Source organism: Gadus chalcogrammus, chromosome 13, assembly GCF_026213295.1.
Source record: "Gadus chalcogrammus isolate NIFS_2021 chromosome 13, NIFS_Gcha_1.0, whole genome shotgun sequence".
Classification (NCBI taxonomy): Eukaryota; Metazoa; Chordata; class Actinopteri; order Gadiformes; family Gadidae; genus Gadus; species Gadus chalcogrammus.
In genome coordinates, this window is record NC_079424.1 from 3,835,635 (window position 1) to 3,849,826 (window position 14,192).

The 14,192-nt window shown below is 49.1% G+C and overlaps 2 protein-coding genes across 8 annotated transcripts in view; one reads left to right on the forward strand and one right to left on the reverse strand.

The window, feature by feature from the left end:
• The window catches only part of cenpp (centromere protein P), a 44,762-nt gene extending 43,792 nt beyond the window's left edge, over positions 1-970 (reverse strand). The window contains exons 1-2 of one of the 6 annotated variants that reach the window (XM_056605188.1): positions 762-966; positions 499-657 (exon numbers count right to left, since the gene is read on the reverse strand). In XM_056605188.1, coding sequence (XP_056461163.1) covers positions 499-644 — 146 coding nt within the window. In that variant the 5' untranslated portion in view covers positions 645-657; positions 762-966. Of the gene's footprint in view, positions 1-498 lie in introns of all 6 variants that reach the window. The other 5 variants (XM_056605190.1, XM_056605185.1, XM_056605187.1 and 2 more) reach the window with 5 other exon arrangements.
• A 292-nt stretch (positions 971-1,262) lies between these two features.
• On the forward strand, positions 1,263-13,991 carry nol8 (nucleolar protein 8). 2 transcript variants are annotated; one of them, XM_056606610.1, is made up of 19 exons: positions 1,263-1,397; positions 1,747-1,871; positions 1,989-2,051; positions 2,149-2,227; positions 2,809-2,968; positions 3,828-4,099; positions 4,595-4,752; positions 5,006-6,865; positions 6,920-7,128; positions 7,283-7,396; positions 7,781-7,894; positions 8,354-8,465; positions 9,015-9,156; positions 9,516-9,599; positions 10,497-10,783; positions 11,310-11,466; positions 12,279-12,343; positions 12,591-12,667; positions 12,820-13,989. In XM_056606610.1, the coding sequence occupies exons 2-19, from the start codon at positions 1,748-1,750 to the stop codon at positions 12,871-12,873; spliced, it is 4,131 nt and encodes a 1,376-aa protein (XP_056462585.1). In that variant the 5' UTR covers positions 1,263-1,397; position 1,747; the 3' UTR covers positions 12,874-13,989. The 2 variants fall into 2 exon arrangements, with proteins under 2 accessions (XP_056462585.1, XP_056462586.1); XM_056606611.1 differs by lacking the exons at positions 1,263-1,397; positions 1,747-1,871; positions 1,989-2,051; positions 2,149-2,227; positions 2,809-2,968 and adding an exon at positions 3,231-3,235 and having other exon boundaries at positions 12,820-13,991.
• Positions 13,992-14,192: the final 201 nt, after the last annotated feature.

The window sequence follows — 14,192 nt, forward strand, 5'->3', positions numbered from 1 at the left end:
AGTTACCATTCAGAGACCACCTGTAGCATCACCATGGTTACCACTCTGAGAAAACCTGCAGCATCACCAAGGTTACCACTCAGACTACCTGAAGCTTCAGTCACCACCGTTACCACTCAGCGACTACCTGGGGCCTCAGTCACCATAGTTAACACCTGTAGCATCAGTCACCATGATTACCACTCAGAGACCACCTGTAGCATCAGTCACCGTGGTTACCACTCAGAGTCTACCTATGGCATCAGTCACCATGGTTACCACTCAGAGACAACTTGCAGCATCAGTAAACCGGTGGCCATGTTTTACCATTAAAAGAATGAGATAATCTTCTCCAGTGTCAATGATAAAGTACATTTTCTGTCAGTATTTATCCACAATATTTCCCCAATGACAAAAATGGCCACGTAACTATTGAGAGGGGTTCAGTAGTGGCCGACTATAATATATGTTAAATTTAACCCGTCTATGGAGATCATATAACCCTGATATAAGCCTTACAGTGCGTCTTTCATCCGGCCTTTGAACTTTACGGCCACGGAGCCCTCGGTCTCTGTGTGTGGGCTGCGCAGGGTGTCGATCTCCGCCTGCAGGGCCTTGCTCTGGAACTCCAGCCGCCTGGCCGTCTCCATGTCCCGCCTCAGCATGCCTCACGACCCGCTGAACACAACACCGGTTCAACTCTCACAAAACACCTATCCTCCTCTCGATAATGATACTGTTAAACTGGAGATAACACAAACTTAGTATGCATAGCACTGAACCTTGTTATATATCCGAGTGTTTTAGGTTTTAATAGAGATTAAACGGTGGTTAAATTACGTTGATTTACGTTTGGCCAGTTGGTTCAGTTCACGTGCACGGTCGAAAACAAAAACAACTTTTCGCGCTGTCTGGAATCTACCACTTTTCGTTTTACGGGAGGTGTTCACTTATTGTAAAAGAAATATGAAATTAGAACTTAGTCTCTGAAAAAGTATTTGTTGAACACTTAAATATATATTTTTAACTTAGAAGATATTCATACTCTGTTATGTTATGTTGAAATAGACATATTTTCAACTTTATAAATGTTAGAACCCCCCGCCCCTAGAAAGGATGGTAAAGCTAATTTGACCCGTGCACCAGTGTTTATTGGCAACAATAATATCGCTTCGGTCAGTTATCTTAAGTATTAAAAGTATAACAAATATGCACATTCATTATCTTGTATTATTCGCTCTATTCAACTTTTTTATATGGTCATTCGGTGACATGAAATGGATATTATTTGCTCAGTTAAGAGCAAGTCATGACTGCGTCTACCGCTTACACTGAAAGCGGAACCTTATCACACGGAACCATTCTCTACCGGTTTTAGACATTCAGTGTGGAGATATCAGTAGCGCCCGCGTGTACATGTGAGTAAATAGCTCTTCACACTGATCTTATGTATTAAACCCACATTTCTCGACTACATGTAAATTCTTTCCTTTATATGTATCCGGATGCAAACGTCTCATGTCATGTATACTAATGCTACATGTTAAACACAGACTCTACTCACTTTATTTGCCTCCTTCTTAGCCAACCTGTCACGTACAGCTCCGTTATAGAGAATATTAAATGGTTCCGAATAATATATGACTGTAATAGACTGTTACAGTAGTACATGGTGTGTGTGTGTGTGTGTGTGTGTGTGTGTGTGTGTGTGTGTGTGTGTGTGTGTGTGTGTGTGTGTGTGTGTGTGTGTGTGTGTGTGTGTTAAAGCATGTCTAAGCGTCTCTACATCGGAGGACTCAGCCACACTATCACACAGAAAGACCTGCGGGACCGTTTCGGGAAGTTCGGCTCCGTGGAGGACGTGGAACTCCGAACCAGGAACGATGATGAGGGTGAGGATCTGACGCGCAATATTAGAGAAACGACAGTGTGTGTCAAGTGCAATATCATGCCCACTGATATGAATGTCCTAGTCACAACATGTTGCGGTTTGTTTTCTGTCTTCATAGGAGTGCCTTACAAGACATTTGGCTACATCAACATCACAATTTCAGACGGTGATTTCAAGAAATGTAAGTATCCCTAGCCACAGCAGATTGTATTGTGTTGTTTTAGTATGCTAGTTGTTGTGGCAGCAGTGAGACATGTCTTGTGGTGTCTGTGTCACAGGTATGACTGTTCTGAACAATGCTAAATGGAAAGGAGGAACACTGCAGATCGAGCCTGCCAAGGAGAGTCCTCTGCAGAGGTGAACCTCCATGACCATAAGACCCTAACCCGAACTCTGCAACCCCAACACTCAAACCCTCTAATCCTAACTCTTCCTCCTCCTAAACCAATTACCCTAACTCCCTAACCCCATTACCCCTAACTTCCAACCTCCCCCAACTCCATGATCCGCAACCCTCTAACCCTAACTCTCCAACCCTAACAATCTGACCTAACCGTTTATCCCTCTTACCCTTACCCTTTAACATAAACTCTCTAACAATAACTATCTTGCCGTAACCATTGCTTCTCAACTATCTCTCTTAAGGCTATACCACCAACTCTCTAACCCTATCTCTCTTAAGGCTATACCACCAACTCTCTAACCCTAGCTCTCAAACCCTAAATCTCTTGCCATCTACCCCTTTCAAAGAATGCTTTGATAGGGTTAAGAGAATCCTACTGGGATTAGTCATGTGTCGCTCACATCTTATACTTTGATGCTCCGCAAGCTGTGTGCCTTAGCCGCGGGTCCACAGCCACGTTACCGCCAAACGGCTTCTTTAATTCCAGCATCATCCTCAAACCCTGACTCCCCAACCCTCTCTCCCTTTACTCCAGACTGGACCAGGAGCGTCAGGCCCGGACCCTGGCCCAGGACAGCCCCGCTAAACCCCAAAAGGACAACAAGGAGAAGGTCCTGGACTCCCTGAGGACCGCCGGAGTGGAGAACTTCCACATGAAGGCTGCTGTACCAGGGACCGAGGTCCCTGGACACAAGGTCTGTTCCTATTGGTCACTGGACACAAGGCCTGTTCCTATTGGTCCCTCGGCCCAAGGTCTGTTCCTATTGGTTCCTGGGCCCAAGGTCTGTTCCTATTGGGTCCCTTCCTATTAGTCCCTGGGCCTAAGGTCTGTCTCTATTGGTCCCTGGGCCCAAGGTCTGTTTCTATTGGTCCCTAGACACAAGGTCTGTTCCTATTGGTCCCTGGACTCAAGGTCTGTTTCTATTTGTTCCTGTGTCCCGCTATTGGTCGCTGGACACAAGGTCTGTTTCTATTGGTCCCTGGACACATGGTCTCATCCTATTTGCCTGTAGACATTAGGTATGTGTCTATGGACATAAGCACTGTTTCCAGTCGTTTGTGGACATTTTTCTCTGTTTCCATTGGTTTATTGATGTTCTGTCTCTCTAATGTAAGGCAGTAGAAGGTGTAGCCTTGCTGTTCCCATGTGTGGTGATGACAACAACAAAGAGCTTCCTGTTAACACCGGAAATATATTCAGTTTAATAATGGTCTTCCCAAAATCCCAGAATGCATTCGGAATTTAGTTTCCATATTGTCGTGGAGAGCCCAAATTACAATTCCATTTAGGGCATTTAGCAGACGCTTTTATCCGAAGCGACTTGCATCGGTTAATACACACATTGACACACCGACGGCAGAGTCAACCATGCAAGGCGACAGCCAGCTCGTCAGGAGCAGTTGGGGTTAAGTGTCTTGCTCAGGAACACATCAACACTCAGTTTGTAGGAGCGGGGGATCGCACTAGCAACCTTTCGGTTACGAGACAACTGTACTGATATTCAAGCAGGTCTGTTGTGACATCCTGTGTTCCTGTGGTCGCTCTGTCCTCAGGAGTGGGTGGTGAGTAAGTTCGGCCGAGTGCTCCCCGTCCTGAACCTCCGGTGCGGGAAAGGCAGTAGGAGCAGGAGCATGAAGTACGACCCGTCCAAACACAGCCACAACATCAAGAGGCTGGAGGCCGAGCCCGACACCACCTCCGTGGCCCAGCTCACCTGGGAGGTCCCGGGGGGGGACGATGACATCAGCAAGAAGAGGAGGGGCGAGTTCCCCCCGACCCAGCCGTGGAGGCCCAAGAGAACCAGGACGGAGCCGGACCCAGCCAGGTACTGGGACCCGCTTACCACTGGTAGTGTCCGAGGGTGCTCACCCCACCCTAGTGTCCTCTCCTTGTCTCCTCGCCTAGTCTCCTCCTAATTTCTTCTCCTAGCATCCCCTCCTTGTCTCCCCCCCCCCCCCCCCCCTTGCGTCCTCTCCTAGTCTCCCTCTCCTTTTCCCCCCCCCCTTGTGTCCTAACCTAGTCCTCTCTCCTTGTGTCCTCTCCTAGTCTCCCTCTCCTAGTCTCTCCCCCCCTCGACCTCTCCTAGTCTCCCCCTTGTGTACTCTCCTAGTATCCTCTCCTAGTCTCCCTCTCCTTCTCCCCCCCCCTTGTGTCCTAACCTAGTCTCCTCTCCTTGTGTCCTCTCCTAGTCTCCCTCTCCTAGTCTCTCCCCCCTTCGACCTCTCCTAGTCTCCCCCTTGTGTACTCTCCTAGTCTCCTCTCCTAGTCTCCTCTCCTAGTCTCCTCTCATTGTGTCCTCTCCTCACTGTTGTGTTGACAGTGCTGATGCTGAACAGACTAATGGTCTGGCTGGTGGCCACACGGCTGAGGAGGAGATCCACAGCATCTCCCAGGGTGCACGTGGGCCCAGAGTAGAGGAGGATATCCTGGAAGTGGTTCGAGCGGACTTCCTGGCGCGGTCCAGAAAGTTCAATCAAGGTACCACGTTCGCTACGCTTCCTTTTTTTTGTTTTTTTCTAAAAGAAACTGGATTTAGAGCTGGCCTCGTGTTTGTGGTGAACAGAGGTGTTAAATGTCTCTCATGACCTCCTGTGACCTATAATCCCACCTCCTTCCAAACGAGCTACGATCAAACTCCAAAAAAGATAATAGTATTGAAATGGATATGTTAAGACCCACCTGTTATTACTGTTGCATAACCCCAGGATGTCTAACGGAGGTGTTTGTACAGGTGGGAAGGGAGAGGAGGAGGAGTACGACTCGGCAGACACAGACGAGCTGCTGGCCTCCAACAAGCCTCCGCCCTCCTCCCTCCAAGAGAACGCCAGGAAACGCAGCCTCCCGTTGGCCTCCGGGAGAGACCAAAAGAGGAGATCTCTTCCTCTGTTCCAGTCGCCCTCCTCCGATGAAGAGGATGAAGAGGACAAGGATAACACGGACGCCCTCAAGCCATCAGACCCTAAAGCAGACATGAGCCAACAATCACAGACGACAATCTTCCGATTGAAACCTTCACCTGTGGAAGATAGAAATGGAGATGTAGAGGCAGAGAATGATGAAGAGGATGAGGTAGAGGGAGACAATAACAAAGAGTCAGAGAATGATGAACAGGCTGAGGTAGAGTCAGATCATGATGATGAAGAAGAAGGTGATGTAGAGTCAGATCATGATGAAGAGGCTGATGTAGTGGCAGAGAATGACCAAGAGGCAGAGAATGATAAAGATGGTGATGTAGAGGCAGAGAAAGATGATGAAGAAGAAGGTAATGTAGAGTCAAATGATGACGAGGGCAGTGAAGAAGAGTCAGATCATGAGGAAGAGGGAGACATAGAGTCGGATGGCGATGACGATTCGGACTACGACGCCATATTCTCAAACTGCACCAGACTGGAGATCTCCCTGGCTGACCTGCAGCGCATCGCTAAGGAGGCTGAAACTACAACTCCCAGCATGCCCCAGCCCCCAGGAGGAGGAGGAGCAGCAGCAGCGGCAGCAGGAGGCCCGGCAGCAGGAGCGCCGTCTCCTCGTCCTAAGAAGGGAACCACTCCTGAGGAGATCCTAGCCAGCCTCCTGGAGGATGACAGCGGTGACGACGACAGGAACAACAAGAAGAAGAAGAAGAAGAAGAAGAGGGGCAGCATGGCGGCCATGCTCCCCGCCTTCCAGGGAACCAGCGGCCTGCTGGGGGAGGAGGAGGAGGAGGAGAAGAAGGAGGAGGGAGGAGGAACCAGCAGGAGGAGCCAGGAGCCAGCAGAACCCTACAGGGTCTCTCAGAGGGCCGGGACAGAACCAGAACCACAGGAGAAGGTGGTTCCTCCTCCTGCCTCCACTCAGAAGGTCCCAGGTGGTAAGGTTTCTGAGACCAATGAGGAGGAAGACTCCTCCTCAAGTGAAGAGGAGGAGGAGGAGGTGGAGAAGGAGGCGGTTCCTCCTGCCTCCACTCAGAAGATGAAAGGTGGTAAAGTTTCTGTGACCAATGAGGAGGCAGACGACGACTCCTCTAGTGAGGAGGAGGAGGTGCCCCCTGCATCAATTCAGAAAAACAAGAGTAGTAACATTACTTTGACCAATGAGGAGGAGGAGGAGGAGGACGACGACTCCTCTAGTGAGGAGGAGGAGGTTCCCCCTGCATCAATACAGAAAAACAAGAGTAGTAACATTTCTGTGACCAATGAGGAGGAGGAGGAGGACGACGACTCCAGTGAGGAGGAGGAGGTTCCCCCTGCATCAATACAGAAAAACAAGAGTAGTTACATTTCTGTGACCAATGAGGAGGACGATTGCGACTCCTCTAGTGAGGAGGAGGAGGAGGAGATTCCTCCTCCCTCCACCCAGAAGATCAAAGGTGGTAATGTTTCTGTGATGGAGGAGGACGATGACGACTCCTCCTCTAGTGAGGAGGAGGAGGAGGTTCCCCCTGCCTCCACCCAAAAGATCAAAGGTGGTAACGTGTCTGTGACAAATGAGGAGGACGATGACGACGACTCCTCTAGTGAGGAGGAAGAGGAGGTCCCTCCGGCCTCCACTCAGAAGATCAAAGGTGGTAACGTGTCTGTGACCAAAGCCGACGAAGACGACTCTTCCTCCAGTGAGGAGGAGGAGGAGGTTGGGGTGACGGCAGCTGCGACGGCATCACACCTCAGTCAGGAGAATTCATCCAGCAGCAGCAGCGAGGAAGAGGAGGAGGAGGAAGATGAGGAAGGGGTGCAGCAGGTGGCAGCAGCAGGGCCAGACAGAGTCCTGGATCCCAAGCGGCAGCTCCTGGACAACAAGAAGAGGCTGCAGGCTGTGGTCCAGAGGCACCAGGCCACCCAGAACCTGAGAAGCCTGATCCAGGGAGCCCTAGCCAGCCTGGTAGGTCCCGGCGTCATAAGCATTATCAGAAGAATGAAACATAATCACCAGGACTAGCACATTAATGCATAGTACTATGAGTGTGACTGTATGAATAAGCAGGTACGTTACGGGTTCCTGACCTCTAAGATGTATTTGATATGGAATGTTCCAGGACAAGTCTGCTGCCGCCCCAGGCCAACACATCGTCTTCGGCTCTGATGAAGAGGAGGAGGAGCCTGATGAGGCACCAGCACCAGCCAACTGCAAGGCTCCTCTGAAAGAGAAGGTGAGCTACAGGCTATAAAAAGGCTACTATTAGGCTATAGGCTAAGGCCAGTCTATTGGCTAAGGCCAAGGCTATGCTATAGGCTACGGCCAGGCTAAGGCCAGTCTATTGGCTAAGGCCAAGGCTATGCTATTGGCTACGGCCAGGCTAAGCCCAGGCTATAGGCTAAGGCCTGTCTATTGGCTACGGCCAGGCTATTTGCTATGGCCAGGCTATAGTTTACGCCGCCATGATACATGCTATGGTCAAGGTTAGTGAGAAACAATATTTGTGTGTGTGTGTGTGTGTGTGTGTGTGTGTGTGTGTGTGTGTGTGTGTGTGTGTGTGTGTGTGTGTGTGTGTGTGTGTGTGTGTGTGTGTGTGTGTGTGTGTGTGTGTGTGTAGGACCTGAAGAAGGCGTCAGGCTCCAAGCTGTTTGAGGATGAGGAGGATGAAGGAGAGGGGGATGATGACAGGTTTCTGATCAAACCTCAGTTTGAAGGCCGAGCCGGACGCAAGGTTAGTTCCGTCATCGTCACCAGGCAGACACGCCCTCAAACAAGCACACATGACCACAAACTCCAAGACGCGCCTACAAACTCCCACAAACATAGACATGCCCACAAACATCACTCATGCTGTACATATGCAGACACACCCACAAACACCCAGAGACGCCCACAAACACCCAGAGACGCCCACAAACACCAAGACACGCCCACAAACACCCAGACACGCCCACAAACACTAAGATGCGTCACAAACACCCAGACACGCCAACAAACACCAAGACACGCCCACAAACACTAAGACACGTCACAAACACCAGAAACAAGCACACTATCCAAGCCCACAAACACAAAAACCACGCCCATATGCACCACCACCACACCCACTAACACCCAGACCACATCCTTGTTGAAGATCAGGTGCCTTATTAAAGTTATTGTGTGTTTCTCTTTGTGTGTGTGCGTGTAGCTGATGGCGATCCAGTCGGGGTTCGGGATAGACGATCGGTTCCGGATGGATTCTCGCTTCGCAGAGAGCGATGAAGAGGGGGAGGAAGAGAAGGGGGAGGCCACAGGCGAGGGTAATTTCTGTGTGTTGTTACCGCGGCGGCCATTTTGTTATTACTTTAAAGGTCCAGTACGTAGAATTTAGTCACATTTAGCGGTGAGGGGGCGGGTTGACACCATCGGATTCCCCAACCTCCCTCCTCCCTTTTCATGGACTCCGGTGGCCTGCACTGCCCGCTACAGTCGGTACTTCCATAACGGGGTCATCGTCTACGAGAGCGTCAAGTGGCAAGTGTTGAGGGATGAGGTTCCTTGATGGGTTAATGAATTGCATTTTGGTTATTTATTTTTTGTCAATGGAAAACGTTAGGTCATATCTTACAAGGAAAGGTCCTTTTACAGGAGGTTCTCATTTGACCCTGGATGCTCTGTGCATGCCCTTATAGGGTCAGCTGTGGATTGCGCCCTCTGGAGGGAAGCTGAGGCGCTACCGATGTTTGCGTTGTTCTCAGAAGAACATCCGCCGGTGTGAAAATGTACCCACAGTCGGAGCACTTCTGTCCAGTGATTTGAATTCGTGGTTATAATGCTGTTCGTGTGTGTGTGTGTGTGTGTGTGCTCAGTGGTGAAGAGTGGAGTGGAGGAAGAGGAGGAGTGTCTGGACGAGGAGAGGAAGACAAACCTGTCCATCCTGCAGAGCGTACTGAATGACAACCCGCAGCTCAACACAAAGCCCAAGGCCGTCGCCAAGACGCACACCTTCAGGTACACACACACACACCTCTTCAGACACACACACCTCTACAGACACACACGCACCCACAAACGCACACCTCTTTATACACACACGCACACACAAATACACACCTCTTCTTCAGACACACATACACACACACACCTCTTCAGGCACACACTCACACAACTTCAGGTACACACACACACACACACACACAACTCTTCAGACACACACACACACACACACACACACACACACACACACACACACACACACACACACACACACACACACACACACACACACACACACACACACACACACACACACACACACACACACACAGGGATGTCATTGGCTAAAGGAAGTGATGTCGTTGTGATGTCAGAGATGCGCAGGCGCTGCACTACGACCCCAGCCGTCAGGAGCACGAGGTGTTTGAGGACAAGATGGAGGACGCCGCCAAAGAGGGGTACGACCACGCAAACGCACACACCAGCAGGCCGTCTGCTCCGTAGAAACATACATGGCAATATATGGAATCTAGAGCCCGACCGATATATCGGCGGGCCCATATTATCAGCTGATATTAGACTTTTTCCAAACTAACGGTATCGGCCGATTAAAAAAGAATAATAGGCAGATTCTTATTTTTTTTTAAAAATTTGGAGGGGGGTTATTGTGTTTTTGTTCAAAGGACTTTGAGTTTCATATCTTAAGTTTGTATTTTTATGCATTTTATTTATCAGGACTGATACATTTTGATTTAGATTTTCTGTTGTGACAATAAAATCAAGTTTATTATTAAACTGCATTACCTTATTATTTTAGTGAGGACTCATAAGTAACTACAAATAACCAATGTTCTGTTAATGTTTTGTTACGCGTTTCTGGAATTTCTTTTTTAAATATGTATCGCAATATCGGATTTTTAAATCACCAAATATTTGTACCAGTACCGGCCTTAAAAGACCTTCATCGGTCGGTCTCCCACTGGGTCCCTGTACGCTAAGCTCCTCCCCCCTTCATCGGTTGGACTCTGACTGGGTACCTGTACGCTAAGCCCCTCCCCCCTTCATCGGTCGGTCTCCCACTGGGTCCCTGTACGCTAAGCCCCTCCCCCCTTCATCGGCCGGGCTCTGACTGGGTACCTGTACGCTAAGCTCCTCCCCCCTTCATCGGTTGGGCTCTGACTGGGTACCTGTACGCTAAGCCCCTCCCCCCTTCATCGGCCGGGCTCTGACTGGGTACCTGTACGCTAAGCTCCTCCCCCCTTCATCGGTCGGGCTCCGACTGGGTCCCTGTACGCTGTGGTGGAAATGATATGCCCCGCCCCCCTGGTGGTAATGATAAGCCCCTCCCCCCTCAGCAAGGCGAGCAGGAAGAAGAAGAAGCAGAAGGCGGCGGAGCTCCCGGAGGTTTCCAAGGAGATGTACTACGACGTGAGTGCGGAGCTGAAGGGGGTGTTCGGAGGGGGGGCGCCGGGGGGCCTCGCTGCCCCGCAGGAGGCCCCCTGCTGGGACCGCCAGGAGGAGGCCCCGGAGGAGGGGGAGGAGGGGGAGACGCAGGGGGAGACGCAGGGGGAGACGAAGGAGGAGCAGTCCGTCTTCAAGTTCTCCTTCTTCCAAGAGGAGACGCCAGCGATCAAGGAGACAGGTGAGCTGCCTGCCTGTCTGTCTGTCTGTCTGTCTGTCTGTCTGTCTGTCTGTCTGTCTGTCTGTCTGTCTGTCTGTCTGTCTGTCTGTCTCTCTAAGTGTCTGTCTGTCTGTCTGTCTGTCTGTCTGTCTGTCTGTCTGTCTGTCTGTCTGTCTGTCTGTCTGTCTGTCTCTCTAAGTGTCTGTCTGTCTGTCTGTCTGTCTGTCTGTCTGTCTGTCTGTCTGTCTGTCTGTCTGTCTGTCTGTCTCTCTAAGTGTCTGTCTGTCTGTCTGTCTGTCTGTCTGTCTGTCTGTCTGTCTGTCCCTGCATGTCTCTGAAGTAGATTCTTCTACATGCTCTCTTCAAACACTCATTGTGTGTGTGTGTGTGTGTGTGTGTATTTCTCTGACACGTGTGTGTGTGTGTGTGTGTGTGTGTGTGTGTCCTCTGACACGTGTGTGTGTGTGTGTGTGTGTGTGTGTGTGTGTGTGTGTGTGTGTTCCTCTGACACGTGTGTGTGTGTGTGTGTGTGTGTGTGTGTGTGTAGAGTATCGGGTGGAGGCCATCAAAGAGCCGCGGGTGTCGTGGCAACTCGAATCTGGTTTCCATGACAGCAGCGACGACGATGAGGATGAGGACGAGGCTGCTGCTGCTGGGGTTGATGATGAAGAAAAGGTCCAACAGAGCAGCTGTGATCCCGCAGAGTAAGTCGCCGCGGCCTTCATCACACCCACTCCCTCATCAAATCAAACACGCTGTAAACAATATTCAGTATGCGTCATTAAAGGGGACCTATGATGCTTTTTCGACTTTTATGACCTATAAACGTTGTTATAATGATTGATAGTCATGTTTAGCCATACTAAAGTGTTAAATAATAACATACATGCATTTCGACGTATTCCCTGCTGACAGTCCGGGGTGGCTGTGCAGAGCGCTAAACACTCGGGAACACGTTTGCGATTCACTTGTTTACATTTCCGGGAAATTATCTACATAGAGGCACTCCTGCCGCGCCCCCATATGCCTGGTCAAATCTCCCCGCGCGCGCGCCTCAAGGAAGGTAACCAATCACCACGGAGTTGGGTTGGCAAGAGGGGGGCGAGGGGGCGGAGAAGGACGAAAATCGAGCGTTGACAGAGAATGCTGAAAGCGCCCAGATGAGAGGAAGAGTTTCCCGAAAATCGACATCGTTTTTTGTGCTGTGATTCGTGTCAGGTTGCGCTATAGGAGTCATTAATAAGAAATTAAGACCAGAAAAGTAGTGTAATAGGTCCTCTTTAAAGTCTAGGATCAGTTTCACCTCAGAAACGGATCGCCTCGTCCCTCAATGGCCAAGAGAGTGTTGCATGTTTCATATCTTCGCTCAACGCAGGGGGCCGGGAGTGGGAGCTAGCCCAGCGCCCTTCCGCCTCCAACGCCCAGCCGGGCTGAACCTATGGCTCCTATATGTTGTTAATGCCCACCGAGCTGGCAGAACCTAAGTGTTTGTTTGTGTTTGTGTGTGTGTGTTTAGGGAGAGCGTGATGTCTTGTAACAGGGAATTATTCTTCTACTACCCTGAGGACAGCAGACTGACAGGTACCCACACTGTAACACACACACACACACACACACACACACACACACACACACACACACACACACACACACACACACACACACACACACACACACACACACACACACACACACACACACACACACACACACACACACACTCCTCGTCATTCTCACACTCTTAAAGGGTATAGGTTAATTCACTCACACACTTGTCTCTCTTAGAGGGTATCGGGTCATTCACTCACACACTGTCTCTCTCCCTCAGACGGTCCTCTGTCCTTCTGCCGCTCAACTCTCCTGAAGGAAAACGACTGGGAGGAGAAAAGAAACGCACTCATACAGGTAACACACACACACACACACACACACACACACACACACACACACACACACACACACACACACACACACACACACAGACACACACGGACACACACACACACACACACACACAGGGACACATGTTGAGTAGTGTTTCCTGGTCTTCATTACAGGACTGTCGCAATACCCACAAGAAAGCCCGCAGGAAATGCACCAAGAAGCGCTGAGGATTATGGGTAACCATGTGGTGGCTGTCGGGCTGAAAGGAACAGCGGTCATCTCTCCATCAGCTTCCTGTTTCTTTGCGCCTGCTTCCTTTGATACTTCCGTTCATCCCCGGAACACGATTGGCCGGTCTTTCTCTCAACCGTTAACCCCTGGAATCCTAGAGCAGTACTTCCTGCATAACAGGAAGTACATCAGCAGGTAGTGTGAGGCCACTTCCTGTACTGACTAGACATTAATTTCAGTGTGGTTTTATTTTATAGTATTATACAAGAGTCAGTTAAGAGCCGACATCTTGTCTTCTCTCCGGCATTATTTTCTTAATGTAATTTCAAAAGCAATGCCTCGGGTACTGTCTTTCATTCACAGAACTATGAGTACAGTCAGAAACACTTAGGTTTAAGTTGGTCAGAACTATGAATACAGTCAGAGACACTTTTGGTTTCAATCGATCAGAACTATGAGTACAGTCAGAAACACTTTGGTTTCAATCGGTCAGAACAATGGGTACAGTCAGAAACACTTTGTTTACATCAGTTTCAGTCTTTCATTACCAGAACTGTACAGTCAGAGTATAGCAGGGCATCAGCGGCCATCTTGTGTATATATTTGATGGTTGATGTGTATATACATGCAGCAGGATGGCCAATTATGAAGTATGAAATATTAACAGAGGGCATCGATAAGAACAGCTGATAGCCCTGTGTGCTGCTAGTGGAACAGCTTGCTTCTTATTTAAGCAGTTGAAACAGGAAACATGGATTAGGTTAGGGACAAGAACAGCTTTGTATTAAATAAAGTCATTAAAAATAAACTGTTTTATTTGTTTTGTTTCTCATCTTTCTTGGATGTCAGGAGAAAACCATGGGAATGGATTAAACCATAGGTAACGCGGATAAATTCTCGAAACTGAAGATGCGTTTCTTCCTCTCGCCTCAAGGTGGCGGTGTTGAGCCATTGAGATGGTCCTTCCCTGATTAAACCTTAAAAATACAAATTTGATAAATCGCAATTACATTTTATTTTATCCCGACAGAACAAAAGCATCGTTTTATAAATAATGTATTGCTCGGCAAACTATAAACAGGATTATAATCCCCATTATGATAACGGAACGACGGATAACTGACCGAAACAATATGTACACAATATTCTAGAGATTATGTCATTGTTGTTTCAGGAAACTATCAAATATTCATTTTAGCATATAAATTCATCCCACTTTTTCTTCAAAAAATCTATCGGTTATAAATCGATTATAAAAATACTCCATATAGTAGCGATGTCGTGTCAATAAAGTTTGGAGACGTTTGAATAAGTC